At 34.0% G+C, this 13,643-nt stretch overlaps 1 protein-coding gene across 2 annotated transcripts in view; it reads left to right on the forward strand.

Annotated features, from left to right (window-relative positions):
* LOC144966091 (beta-hexosaminidase subunit beta-like) overlaps window positions 1-12,790 on the forward strand; it is a 17,140-nt gene extending 4,350 nt beyond the window's left edge. For both annotated transcript variants that reach the window (XM_078902156.1, XM_078902155.1), the window contains exons 3-13: window positions 142-254; window positions 1,729-1,839; window positions 3,606-3,707; window positions 4,749-4,857; window positions 5,240-5,444; window positions 6,295-6,381; window positions 7,775-7,847; window positions 8,802-8,973; window positions 10,283-10,373; window positions 10,659-10,763; window positions 12,130-12,790. In XM_078902156.1, coding sequence (XP_078758282.1) covers window positions 142-254; window positions 1,729-1,839; window positions 3,606-3,707; window positions 4,749-4,857; window positions 5,240-5,444; window positions 6,295-6,381; window positions 7,775-7,847; window positions 8,802-8,973; window positions 10,283-10,373; window positions 10,659-10,763; window positions 12,130-12,199 — 1,238 coding nt within the window. In that variant the 3' untranslated portion in view covers window positions 12,200-12,790. The remainder of the gene's footprint in view (window positions 1-141; window positions 255-1,728; window positions 1,840-3,605; window positions 3,708-4,748; window positions 4,858-5,239; window positions 5,445-6,294; window positions 6,382-7,774; window positions 7,848-8,801; window positions 8,974-10,282; window positions 10,374-10,658; window positions 10,764-12,129) is intronic.
* The last annotated feature ends 853 nt before the right edge of the window (window positions 12,791-13,643 follow it).

Below are 13,643 nucleotides of genomic sequence, written 5' to 3' on the forward strand. Positions count from 1 at the left end.
TATTATTATTATTATTATTATTATTATTATTATTATTATTATTATTATTATTATTATTATTATTATTATTTTTTATGATTATTATTGATATTATTATTATTCGAGCCTTACCTCATTCCATCTGTTCTTTTCATTGTTCAGATGTTTTGACAGTGTCACCCCAGAAGTCTCGTATTGAGGCGAATGAAGTGTGGGGTGCTTTAAGAGGTCTAGAGACTTTCAGTCAGATGGTTTATAGACTCAAGAGTGGTCAGGTAGGATTTAGGTTGTCAGATTTAAAAAAACACCAAAAAAAAAAGTTTTTATAAAGCACAATATCCACTAAACGTGCTCAAAGCGCTTTACAGGGTCCCTAGCCAACAACAACACTTAACATCTAGGACGAGACATGACGCCTGTTTGGCAATATTACAATTTTTATTTCGGACAGAGACAACGCTGTTAATGGCCAGGTACTCATTTTACACCTGAGTACGATGAGAGAATATGAGTAAAAAATCTTTTTCAAGGGCTCAAGTATTCACCACTCGGGAATTGAACCCAGGACCTTCTGATCTGAAAGCAAGTGTCATACCACTAAGCCCACACAGCCTCACAAGTTAATTCCGAGTCATGCAAAGTTATAGACATATGAATTACATGTGGATTCCTCCTTTAATGTCATAAATTGAAATGATTGCACTCTGCGTTGGAAATTTAACATATCTTCATCGTTGATATTTATTAATGGCCTCAGATTTCATGCTATAGAAATTGGGATAAACTCCGGTTCCATGAGCCTAATGACTCTGAAGAACCAAGGACGACTCTTCAGGTAGATCCATCCAGCCTCTGAAGTCAAAGACGTGCTACCGAGTTATTCTTTGATTTTCAATTACTGACATTGTTAAAGGGACATTCTGTACTATTCTTTTTGGTTTAGATGTGAGATTAAGATTTGTACTTTAAGGTTACTATCGGTTAATTATATTATAGTTGAGAAAAAGCAACAAGACTAAATTTTGTTTTCGCTTTTTGTTATTTACCTGTTTTCACTCTGTGTTAGGCGATGAATTTTCTTAATTGTTATGTAATTTTATAGCACATGTAACTAAATGACAAATTGCCATATTCATGGACGATAAATATCTATTATTATTATTCATATTCTTCTTCTTCTTCTTCTTCTTCTTCTTCTTCTTCTTCTTCTTCTTCTTCTTCTTCTTCTTCTTCTTCTTCTTCTTCTTCTTCTTCTTCTTCTTCTTCTTCTTCTTCTTCTTCTTCTTCTTCTTCTTCTTCTTCTTCTTCTTCTTCTTCTTCTTCTTCTGCTTCTTCTTCTTCTTCTTCTACTTCCTATTATTATTATTATTATTATTATTATTATTATTATTATTATTATTATTATTATTATTATTATTATTATTATTATTATTATTATTATTATCACCATCATTATTAATTCTTCACTTATTGACAGAGCATGGATCATGAGTTCAAAACTAATGTAAAATTATTTTTTTAAAATTGCTCATTGACTTTTGAAATGATGAGAATGTCCTTTACCCAGAATCTTGTTAGATTATTTCGGGTGATAGTTTCACATCAGCTCGTTAGAAGTAGTTTATTCAAGGGTCCTCTTTACACTTTTCTACCGTATTTGATTTTTAAAAATTGGTTGGAGAACCAACCTTCTGTAATGAATGTATTTCCCATAAATCAATGGACTGGTTTTTATTTTATTTCATACAGTATGCCGTGAATGAATCCTTTGTTCATGACGGTCCTCGATTTGCACACCGCGGACTCCTGCTGGACACATCTCGACACTTCATTTCAAAGAAATACATCCTGAAAACATTGGTAAGATGCAATAGAATCAGTTTACTGCAATATACCAAACGATAGAACAGAATTAAATGGTTGATAATAATAACAACAACAACAATAATAATAAATGAGTGAGTGAAATTCCCTTTTCAAAATCTAGTTTATGGAGCTGTTAATTTGAGTTGTTGACCCGTTCTGTCAAGAGATTGATTTAGCCTTGGCAGAGATAATGCATGAAATGAAATTCCCTTAATTCAATCCCAGGCAAATTCATTGTTTAGAGTCTGCTATTCCAAAAGAAAACGTTCCGGCTATGTGGTCTAGTGGTATGACACTCGCTTTCGGATCGGAAGGTCCTGGGTTTGAGCCTCGCGCTGGGCGCATAGTTGAATCCTTGGAAAAGGCTCTTTACTCACATTCTCTCACCATACTCAAGTGTAAAATTAGTATCTAATCGTTAACAGTGTTGTCTTTGTCCGGAAAATTGTAATATCGCCTGACAGGCGTCATTTCCAGTCCTACATGTTAAATGTTGCTGTTGACCAGGTAAAGCGCTTTGAGCACACTTAGTGGATATTGCGGTATATAAAGCTCTGTTTTTTATTTTTTTTTAAAGAGAAGATTGGAATAATGCAGGAATCAGCTGCAGTAGATCAGTGCTGCAAAGTGAGTTAAGACAATGTTACTGTCTCAAACCTTAGGTTTGTGTAGATGGTTGTTATATATATATATATATAGTATAGCCATTAAAAAAATAGACTAGACAGTTTGTATTTTATATTATCTGACAAAAGAGAAAAGAGAGCATTATATATCTTGAAGAAGTGGACACATTTTTCTTTCTCTTGATGTATCTCAGGTTTTTATTGACACAAACGAGGAGCAGGTGCAGACCACCAAACTCGTCAGTACCAAAAATACATTTCATAAATGCGCACCCAAAATATTTATTTCAAATATTAATTTCACATAAGCTTGTATGCAGCAGTTGCCACACTTAAAGGTTTATGCTCAGTGAGCATGGTTTCAAAAGTCACAAGCCCTTAATTCGATCAAATGGATAGAAATGTAAAGTGAGTAAATGTGACTCATATATAAGGGAACGACACAAAACAAACAACGTTTCGGCCCTTGGCCTTCGTCAGGAGACAAACAACAAAACATCCAACACCCTCTCCATACATTTACATTGTTGCCACATTTGACAAATTGTGATTTTTTGTAATCTCAAATTTTTGTGTTTTGTTGTCATCCCTTATATATGAGTCACAGTTACTCACTTTAATTTTCTATCCATTTGATCAAATTATATATATATATATATATATATATATATATATATATATATATATATATATATATTATATATATTATATATATATTGTTATATTCAATTTCGTTTATTACATTTTACAGTCCACAGCTTCTCGCAGCTTAGTATGGCTATGTGGTCTAGTGGTATGACACTCGCTTTCGGATCGGAAGGTCCTTGGTTTGAGCCTCTATTGGCGCATAGTTGAGTCCTTAGAGAAGGATCTTTACTCACATTCTCTCACCGTACTCAGGTGTAAAATGAGTACCGGGCCGTTAACAGCGTTGTATATGTCTGAAAAAATTGTAATATCGCCTAAAAGGCGTCATGTCCCGTCCTACATGGTAAATGTTGCTGTTGGCCACCCCTTGTAAAGCGCTTTGAGCACGTTTAGTGGATATTGCGCTATATAAAAGCTCAATAAAAAAATAATTTTTTTTTAGTGTGACTTTGATGAAAACGTTTTGATGGTTTTGATTTGATCCAGGATGCAATGGCCATGAACAAACTGAATGTATTCCACTGGCACATCGTGGATGACCCTTCCTTTCCCTATGTCAGTAAAACCTTTCCTGAGTTGAGCAGAAAGGTATGGGAAAATACATTTGGATGACAATCAATCTCACTCTCCATTTTCTTAAACAGTTATAGAAATCATAACATCTGTTTCGTAAATTGCCTAGAATAATTACATAATTAGAATATTGTACAAGAACATTTTACAAATGAGTTGTTCGGTTTTTTTATTTTGGTTTTTTTTTTGGGGGGGGGGGGGGGGGGGGTTATGTATTGGTTTCTTACATTTTCATAGATTCAAATGCTGCATGTGATTGGCTGTTTTCAGATTTCAGTTGCTGTCTATTTTCAATGTATGTGACATTAATTTGTGTAATTTGGTCTTTTAGTATCACAGTGGCCTTCAGTCACTGGTTTGAGTACCAATCTAGGTTTTGCAAAATCGAGTCCTTGGAAATGGCTCTTTTATCGTGTGTAAAATGAGAACTTGACTGGTATAAGCATTATCTCATTATAGCAGCGCCATATAGATGTGAAGACTTGCCCTACACATGAAGTTGTTACTGTTGGCGCTGGCTTGTTATGCCTTAATACTAACGAAAGAGTGAAAATGGAAAGGCTTCGTATGGGAACAAAACAGACAATGGACGTTTCACGCCACGCTAACATTTCATTCATACTGCAACCACCATTGAGTACAGATGATACAAGTTATTTTTCATTATATTTTATTTGTTTTCCACGTTTATTTGTGTATTGTTGTGCTGACGAAAGGTTTGTACCCGAAACGTCCATTGTCTGTTTTGTTCCCATACGAAGCCTTTCCATTTTCACTCTTTCGTTAGTATTTTACGATCACCGGCTTCAGGCAGCCCTTACCGTTTTCTACTTGTTATGCCTTATGAAACATTTTAATTACAGTTAGTTGGTATTGCGCTTTATAAAAGCTCATGTAATAAAAAACGTGCAACACAAAAATTCATATCACTGATCGTAGTTGGTAAAGAACAAATAGTTTTCTCATAAGAAATTTTCAAACTGGCCTCAAAAGTTATGGATTGTTAATAGAATTTTGCTTTACTTCATTGCTATCCTTTCTTTGACTCATTTTCAGGGTGCTTACAATGCTGAAACACACATCTACACACCCAGTGATGTGGCAGAAATCATCGAATACGCACGTCTAAGGGGAATTCGAGTCATGCCAGAGTTTGACACACCAGGTAGTTTAGTTCAATCAGTTATCTTTTGTTTTATTTGCTTTGGACCAGTCACAGTCACTGTTATAGTCACACTGTAGATATAGATAACAAATCATAGTTGAGCTTCCTCTTACAAATGGTTCTTCTGTTTTGAATAAATTTGCTGTCATAATGATATTGGGGTTCCCGATAACTCATCTTTGGTGTTTCATTCATTGCGTTTTGTTGACAAAGGGGAAACTCGAAACGGCCACAACATCTGTCTTTGTAAATTAAATTGAAGCTTCTCTTCCCTTTTATTATTTATATGTTATTTATTTCAAAGTTCTTTAAGTATTGTTAAATCACGGCAACTTAATATAGAAGTGTTTTATCTATCACTTTTTACATTTTTTGTATACAGGTCACAGCCTATCCTGGGGTAAAGGAATTCCTGACCTTTTGACCCCTTGTTTCACGAAGGGTAAATTCAATGGCCACTATGGACCCATCAACCCAATCTTAAATACAACGTACACCTTTTTGGCCCAGCTGTTCAAAGAGATTGGGGGAACCTTCCCTGATCATTACATCCATCTTGGAGGGGACGAGGTCAGCTTCAGTTGCTGGTGAGATGGATTTGGAAAGTGCACTTTCTCTCTGAGTGATAATATTTGAGCTTGGCATTTTTTATATAGCGCAATATCCACTAAATGTGCTCCAGGTGCTTTGCAAGGGGTCTCTAACTAACAACAATGCTTAAAGTGTAAGTGGAGACATTGCGCCTAAAAGGGGCTGTTAACATTTTTTTTTCAACTGATATATTTCTGTTACAGCCAGGTACTCATTTTATGCTTGAATGCAGTGAGTGGAATCGAGTAAAGAGACTAATTTAGGAACTCAAATCTGTGCTGCCAAGAGTGGGAGATTCGAATCAGGGGGGCCGACCAGACCTTTTTAAAATACCACAAAACTGAAAGCTTCACCCAATACGAACTCAAGTTTATTTTAAATCCTACTTTTACCAGATCTACCAGACCCATCTACCTCATCACTTTTGGATGGACAAAGGGATCAGAATTTAAAAAACAAAACAAAACAAAACTTCCCTCACCCGAAACATGTCCATTGTGCAATTGAGTAATTGAAACTTCCAGAGCATCCATGAAAACTGTCAATAATCCTAATTTTTGAAATACGTTTTAGAAAACACACATCGCTTTTAATGAATTGATTTATTTAGGTGTTGACATTTTGAAAAGATACAGAAGTTCTGATAAAGAGGTTTTTCTCAAAGCGTACTTCCAAATTAACATATAAAATTTTTATTTTTAAAACAAAACCAAAAGAAAAGAAAAAATCCCAACAAATATCGCAGTGAAAAAAATCTGTCCCATACCTGGGTGGAGGAAATTAGGTCACAACATTTCATTTTTCAGAGAAAGTTCACATGAGACAAACTTCTATTTTTCTCTCCAGGAAGAGCAACCCCAAAATTACAAAATTCATGGTGGATATGAAATTCTACTTGGACTTTGCCAAACTGGAAGGATACTACATGCAGAAGTATGGATTGAACATTTAAAATTATTCATACAGTTGAATTTTTTGGTTGGTTCACATTTAAGTTACATTGCTTTGGGATTTTGTACTAATTAGCTACTTGTTATTATTTTAGATGATATACCATCATCACCATCATCGTTATTAGTAATATTATTATTATGATTATTATTATGATTATTATTATTATTATTATTATTATTAGTAGTAGTAGTAGTAGTAGTAGTTGTTGTTGTTGTAGTAGTAGTAGTAGTAGTAGTAGTAGTAGTAGTAGTAGTAGTAGTAGTAGTAGTAGTAGTAGTATTAGTAGTAGTAGTAGTAGTAGTAGTATTAGTAGTAGTAGTAGTAGTAGTAGTAGAAGTAGTAGTAGTAGTTGTAGTTATAGCAGTAGAAGTTGTATATCTCATTTTGAAATCATTAGCTTAAATGGTGATTTTATCTCTAATTTTTACATTTGGTACATGAACCTTACACAGCACGTGGTGCTCATAGAATGACTGACAAGATGAAGATTTCTTGAATAAAAACATGTAAAAAAGGAGTATTTTATTCATGTTACTTCGTCTGTTAGACCAAGAAGGGAAGGATAACTCTAACTAAAATGGACATTAATTATAAGGCGGGCTCTATTTCTCCGAATGTTCGGGAAAATAAACTTGAACTCTTTGTCTCTGAACGCTTGATGACATAAACTTGAACTCTATGTCTCTGAACGCTCAATGACATAAACTTGAACTCTTTGTCTCTGAACACTCGATGACATAAACTTGAACTCCATGTCTCTGAACGCTCAATGACATAAACTTGAACTCTATGTCTCTGAACGCTCGATGACATAAACTTGAACTCTTTGTCTCTGAACGCTCCATGACATAAACTTGAACTCTATGTCTCTGCACACTCGATGACAAACTTGAACTCCATGTCTCTGAACACTCAATGACATAAACTTGAACTCTTTGTCTCTGAACGCTGGATGACATAAACTTGAACTCTTTGTGTCTGAACGCTCGATGACATAAACTTGAACTCTATGTCTCTGAACACTCGATGACATAAACTTGAACTCTTTGTCTCTGAACGCTGGATGACATAAACTTGAACTCTATAGTCTATGTCTCTGAACGCTAGATGACATAAACTTGAACTCTTTGTGTCTGAACGCTCGATGACATAAACTTGAACTCTATGTCTCTGAACACTCGATGACATAAACTTGAACTCTATGTCTCTGAACGCTCAATGACATAAACTTGAACTCTATGTCTCTGAATGCTTGATGACATAAACTTGAACTCTATAGTCTATGTCTCTGAACGCTAGATGACATAAACTTGAACTCTTTGTCTCTGAACGCTTGATGACATAAACTTAAACTTTGTGATCTTCCCTGTAGACTGCTCGATATTGTTGGCAACTTGAAAAAGGGATATATGATCTGGCAAGAAGTGCTAGACAATGGAGCCAAGGTAAGGTTTGGTCTTTTTTTATTATTATTTTTTTCAACCAATAAACTTTTCCAACATCAGGTCACAACTCCGTTCTACCACGAAGAATTCATAGAATTACGAAATTTCGGTTCCAATTTCAGAACTTCATGAGCAATTCTATGTCATTAAAACTTATTGAAAATGAAAGTTGATGGCAGACAACATAATTTTAAGGATTTTTGAAATGTTGTTTAATCCTTGTCAGGGTAAATTGATTAGTTTAAAAGTTAACTCGAGCGACTTCAACAATTTTTATCTCCTAAAGATTACGAATTTTTAAATGTTCAAGTTGTCAGTTCTGTCAGGTTTGTGGCCCATCAAGTCTATCTAGTATTATGTGACAATGGAAGAGATGGAGAAAATTGAGTTATGAATTATGACCTTAATGTGTTGCAAGCGCCGTGAAACCCTTAAAAACAAACAAAAAACAAAACAATGCCTGAGTTTGTTTTTTGTTTTTAGTCATATAATGTATAATCCACTTAAATTGCTCAAAGAGCCTTACAAGGCTTTTTACAAAAGCAATTTTTAAAAAATAGAAAAATGATAAATAGCTATTGAGAGTAATTGTAGGTGCTGCCGTTTTTTGTTTGTGACCCGTGTTGGAACGTTAGGAAATCAACTGATTTGTCACAGCCCCACATCATGGAATCAAAGAATTGAAAAAAAGCAAAAAATTCCCTTTATTCATCCCCATGGGGAAATTTGTCTTTAGGGTCTATTCCAAGGGAAGACTGGAATAACCCAGGTGTCAGGCACAGTACAGCACTGCAAAGTGAGCTAGGGCGAAGTGACTTGCTCAAGGCCACACAGCATGGCGGGTGATCGAACTTACGTTTTTGGGTTCGAAGCAAAGACCGTACCACTGTCCCACGCTATCGTGGATTAGAAAATCCTGTATTACACAAAATAATTGATTCACTTCTTTTCCAGGTTCGGAACGACACAGTGGTCCACGTGTGGAGGGGAGGCTGGGAGAAAGAGATGGCTAAAGTAACAGAGATGGGTTACCACACGCTCCTGTCGTCCTGCTGGTACATTAACATCATGAGTTATGGCAGTGACTGGGTCAAGTACTACAAGTGTGAGCCTCTCAGTTTTAACGGTAGGAAGGAATATTTTAAACATTTGTTTTTGTTAGAAAATATTTGGTAGACTGAGACCGGTTTCTGTTTGATAGTTTGTATTGCTTAGAATGAATGTCCCAGGTAATTTTGGATTGAATTATTGATTGATTGATTGATTGATTGATTTATGTTATTCATTCATTTATATATTTTTTTTATTGAAAAAAAAACAAATTATTTTTATTTAAAAGAATGTATATTCACCAGTAATTCTGGCATTAAAAATGTATTGAAAAGGTGTTAGAGCTGTTTGTATGTGGAATAGGTGTGATATAAATGGCTTACATCATTATTATTATTATTATTCCTTTTTCTGGGTGGGGTTCCTGACCTTCTATAGTGGGCAGGGAGGTACTTACTTCATCTTCTAATCCCCCTATATCTGTTTTCCAACTTGCTTTCTGTCTTTGTCTTGGAATGAGATTACTGGGTTTTGGCCTGGCCCTGGCCGGAGTACTAGCTGGGAGGGAAACAGTCAAATGCATAGTTATTGTTTTGGGAGATGATATTTTTTTCCTTGTAAATCATCTCTCTGTTATGTATTATTATATTTGTTATTTTGAATGTATAATGTAGGCATTTGAGTGTATTCCTCTTTGTTGGATTTTGTGTTTGTGTCCATATGAGACTTATAGGTGATCTCAAACTAAGTACATTGGTGGTGTGCTCTTGGAATCTATATCTGATCCCTGTTTGTTCGCAGTTCCCCTATGTCTTACTTTTTCTTGGGTGCTTTAATTGTAATTCTAGAACTTTTTACTATCCCATTTTCTTCCTTTTTACTGGCGCTGATATAACCTAAATGTGTTGCAATCGCCATCAAACCCTTAAAAATGTTTTTTTATAATATATGATTTGTAAACATTTGAGTGTATTCCTCTTAGTGGGGACTTGTGATTGTGTCTGGATGAGACTTTTAGGTGATCTCAAACTAATTACTTTTATAGTGTGCTCTTGGAATCTACATATGTTTCCTATTTGAACCAATTCCCCTTTGTCTTACCTTTTCTTGGATGCTTTAATTGTAATTCTAGAACATTTTACTTCCCATTTTCTCCCTTTTTACTGGCGCTGATATGACCTTCATGTGTTGCTAACGCCGTAAAACCCTTAAAAACAAAAACAAACATATTATTCCTTTTTAATACATGTTCCTCATCAGGCACCCCATTCCCGTCCCCCCCCCCCCCCCCCACCCCCAGTAACATAATATCGTTTATACAATATAATTCTATGGTCAGAAAACATAGTAATTTATTTTTACTGCTTTTTTTTAAACGCCCGCAGGAACGGCCAAACAGAAATCGCTTGTGGTTGGAGGGGAAGTGGCACAGTGGGGAGAATATGTTGACAACATTGTGGTCCTCTCACGAACTTGGTATGTCTTTTGGTTGTGTGGCCCACTTGATATTGCTCTTAACCCAACCCTACCAAATGTACAGATTATATCAAAATATATGGATTTTTTTGTGGGGAGGGGGGAGGAAACTCTCAAAAAAAAAAAAAAGATATAGGATCAAAATAAAATCTTAGTTTTGACATGGTTACTCTTAGATAGATAGAATATTATGATAGTAGATTGTGAACAAATTTGTTTGCATAGTCCATTATAACGACGTTGAAAATCAGCAACACAACATTATCGTTTGATGTGTTTCTTCAGGCCAAGAGCATCTGCCGTTGCAGAAAGACTTTGGAGTCCACAGGAAGTGAATGATTATACCAAAGCTATCCCAAGAATATCTGAGCATCGATGCCGAATGATCAGGTGGGTTAAACATTTTCGGTTTACAAAATTGGCTTGGAAGAGTTTGTTGAACTGTTCATTGGTTCATATATTATTTATTATTAAATCTTACCATATATTGTCTATGAAGTATATTCTTTAAAATAAGAAAAAAAAATTCTTTCTTTCCCTTTACTCTAATAAAATCATTTTCTGCCTCACTCTTATAACAGAGAATTTAGTGAGAACTTGTCACCCCGATAGCTCAGTTGGTAGAGACGTCTTGTCACACGAGAAGGGACCAGGATTGTACCTGGGTGAAATCAAGTGGTTTTTTTTTGGGTTTTTTTCTGACCCACTGTCCTCCCAGCAGTGATCGGGTAGCTGTGTTAGTTCTGGTGGAAAGTACTTTGTGATACCCTAGTGTCCTATCCAAATGGTAGCAAGCAATTACTATTGTTACGTTTCGTACCGGGATAATGGCTCTGAAGGACAACTTTACTACTTTTTATCATCTTTCTTGTCTCAAGGTTGTTATTCAGGCCTTTGTTATTATTTTTAGCCATCCATCTTTATGAGTAATTCTCACTAATCCGTATTAACCAGACTATAAACGTTCAAGGTTACACATAGTTTTGTGTTATACTTCCGGATGGCAATGTTGTGAGTTTCTTAGCCAAGCGCACACATTTCTATACAATTAAAATATAGATAAATAATAGAAAGACATTTTATTTCAGTCTGGTAACTCAGATTTTTTTGAGAACTGAAAAATACTGAACAGTAAAGTCACGACTGTCGAACAAATTGAAGGGGATTTTTGCTGACTGTCAGTATTTTTCAAGTCTGAAAAACAATCTAATTTTTGATAGGTCAATGTTACAAGACATTAACCTTTAGTTGTTTCTGTCCCAGTTTTTATTTTTTTATTATTTTGTTGTTGTTGTTGCTATTTGTTTGTTTGAAAGATCAGGTCCTTTTTAAGAATGCTATTCTGTATTTAAATTGCAATGGTGAATATCCAACTCTATTTTTATTTTGTTTTTGACTTTTTGAAATACAAAACACAAAAAAGGAAACAAATAATTGATTTATATCAACATTTTTACAGTGCTGCTTTATGGTTTTGACATTCGGCTTCTGCTCTGTGGATCCCTGGTTTTAGTCTTGTTGTGGACAGTGCTAAAGGCTCTTTAGTCACATTTTATCACTCTACTCAGATGTAAAACGAGTATCTGGCCTTGTTGTACCACTTTACATGGCTCATGTCTTGTACTACATTTTAAGTGGTGCTGCTGGCTTAGGGCCTCTTGTAAATCGCCTTCAGTACGTTACGTGGATGTTTTGCTATAATTATTTTTTTTTACAAATTTTCTCTTCATAATTCTATTACCATTTTTTTTTTCAGACGAGGAATTCCTGCAGAGGAAGTGAATGGACCAGGATTTTGTGAATACGAATACAACGGCTTCTATTAGAATTGTACTTCATTTTTGAAGTTTAGAGTGAAATGCAACTCTTTATTTTTTTTATTCTTTCTTTCTTTATTTTTGTGTGTACAAGGAAGCTTGTAAATATGTAGTAAACGGAAGTGTAGAATTATAACCACTTAAAAAAAAATCTATTATCTTTTTTTTTTGTTTTGTTTTTCCTTGTAGAAGAATTATTATTATTATTATTATTATTATTATTATTATTATTATTATTATTATTATTATTATTGTTGTTGTTGTTGTTGTTGTTGTTGTTGTTGTTGTTGTTGTTGTTATTATTGTTATTATTATTATTATTATTATTATTATTATTATTATTAAAAAATAAAATTAGAATAAAAATAAAAATTTCCTTTATTCAGACCCAAGGGGAAATTTGTCTTTAGGATCTGTTCCAAGGGAAGACTGGAATAACCCAGGCGTGAGCCGCAGAGCAGCGCCGCAAAGTGAGCTAGGGCAAGGTGACTTGCTCAAGGCCACACAACGCAGCGGTGAGTGATTGAACTTGGTACCTTTCGGGTACGAAGCAAAAACCGTACCACTAAGCCACGCTGCCCCTTGATTATTAATTGTTATTATTATATTATTATTATTATTATTTATTATTATTATTATTATTATTATTATTATTATTATTATTATTATATTATTATTATTATTATTATTATTATTGTTATTATTATTATTATTATTATTATTATTATTGTTATTATTATTATTATTATTGTTATTATTATTATTATTATTATTATATTATTATTATTATTGTTATTGTTATCATTATTATTATTATTATTATTATTATCATTATTATTATTATAATAATAATAATAATTATTATTATTATTATTATTATTATTATTATTATTATTATTATTATTATTATTATGTTGTTGTTATTATTATTACCATTATTATTATTTACTTTCTAATTGCTCAATGTAATATATTTCCGGAGAAGGAAAAAAAAAAAGCATTATATAGAAACATGGAAAAGTGTGGGTTGAATTTGAATGGTTATTGTGAATGTTATATTAAAATACTCCTGGTTTCAACATTTTGTCATAAATTTCATTACGTATATATAAACTTCCTGTCCTATTTCAAATGTTGACTAACATCGATAACCTTGTCATGCTTTATCAGTAGCTCAACACTTAGATTTATACTTACTGGGTGGGGTTCTTGGCCTCCCATAGTGGGCAGGGGGGTACATACTGTGTCTTCTATCCCCTTATATCTGTTTTCCAACATGCTTTCTGTCTTTGTCTTGGAATGAGATTACTTGGTTTTGTCCTGGTCCTGACCAGATGCCCTGGCTGAGAGGGAAACAGTCGAATGTATAGTTAGTTTTGGGAGATGATATTTTTTTCATTGTAAATCATCTCTCTGTTATGCACTGTATTATGCTTTCTTTATATTTTATATG

Source organism: Berghia stephanieae, chromosome 2, assembly GCF_034508935.2.
Source record: "Berghia stephanieae isolate SIO BIC M18660-M18661 chromosome 2, UCSD_Bste_1.3, whole genome shotgun sequence".
NCBI lineage: Eukaryota > Metazoa > Mollusca > Gastropoda > Nudibranchia > Aeolidiidae > Berghia > Berghia stephanieae.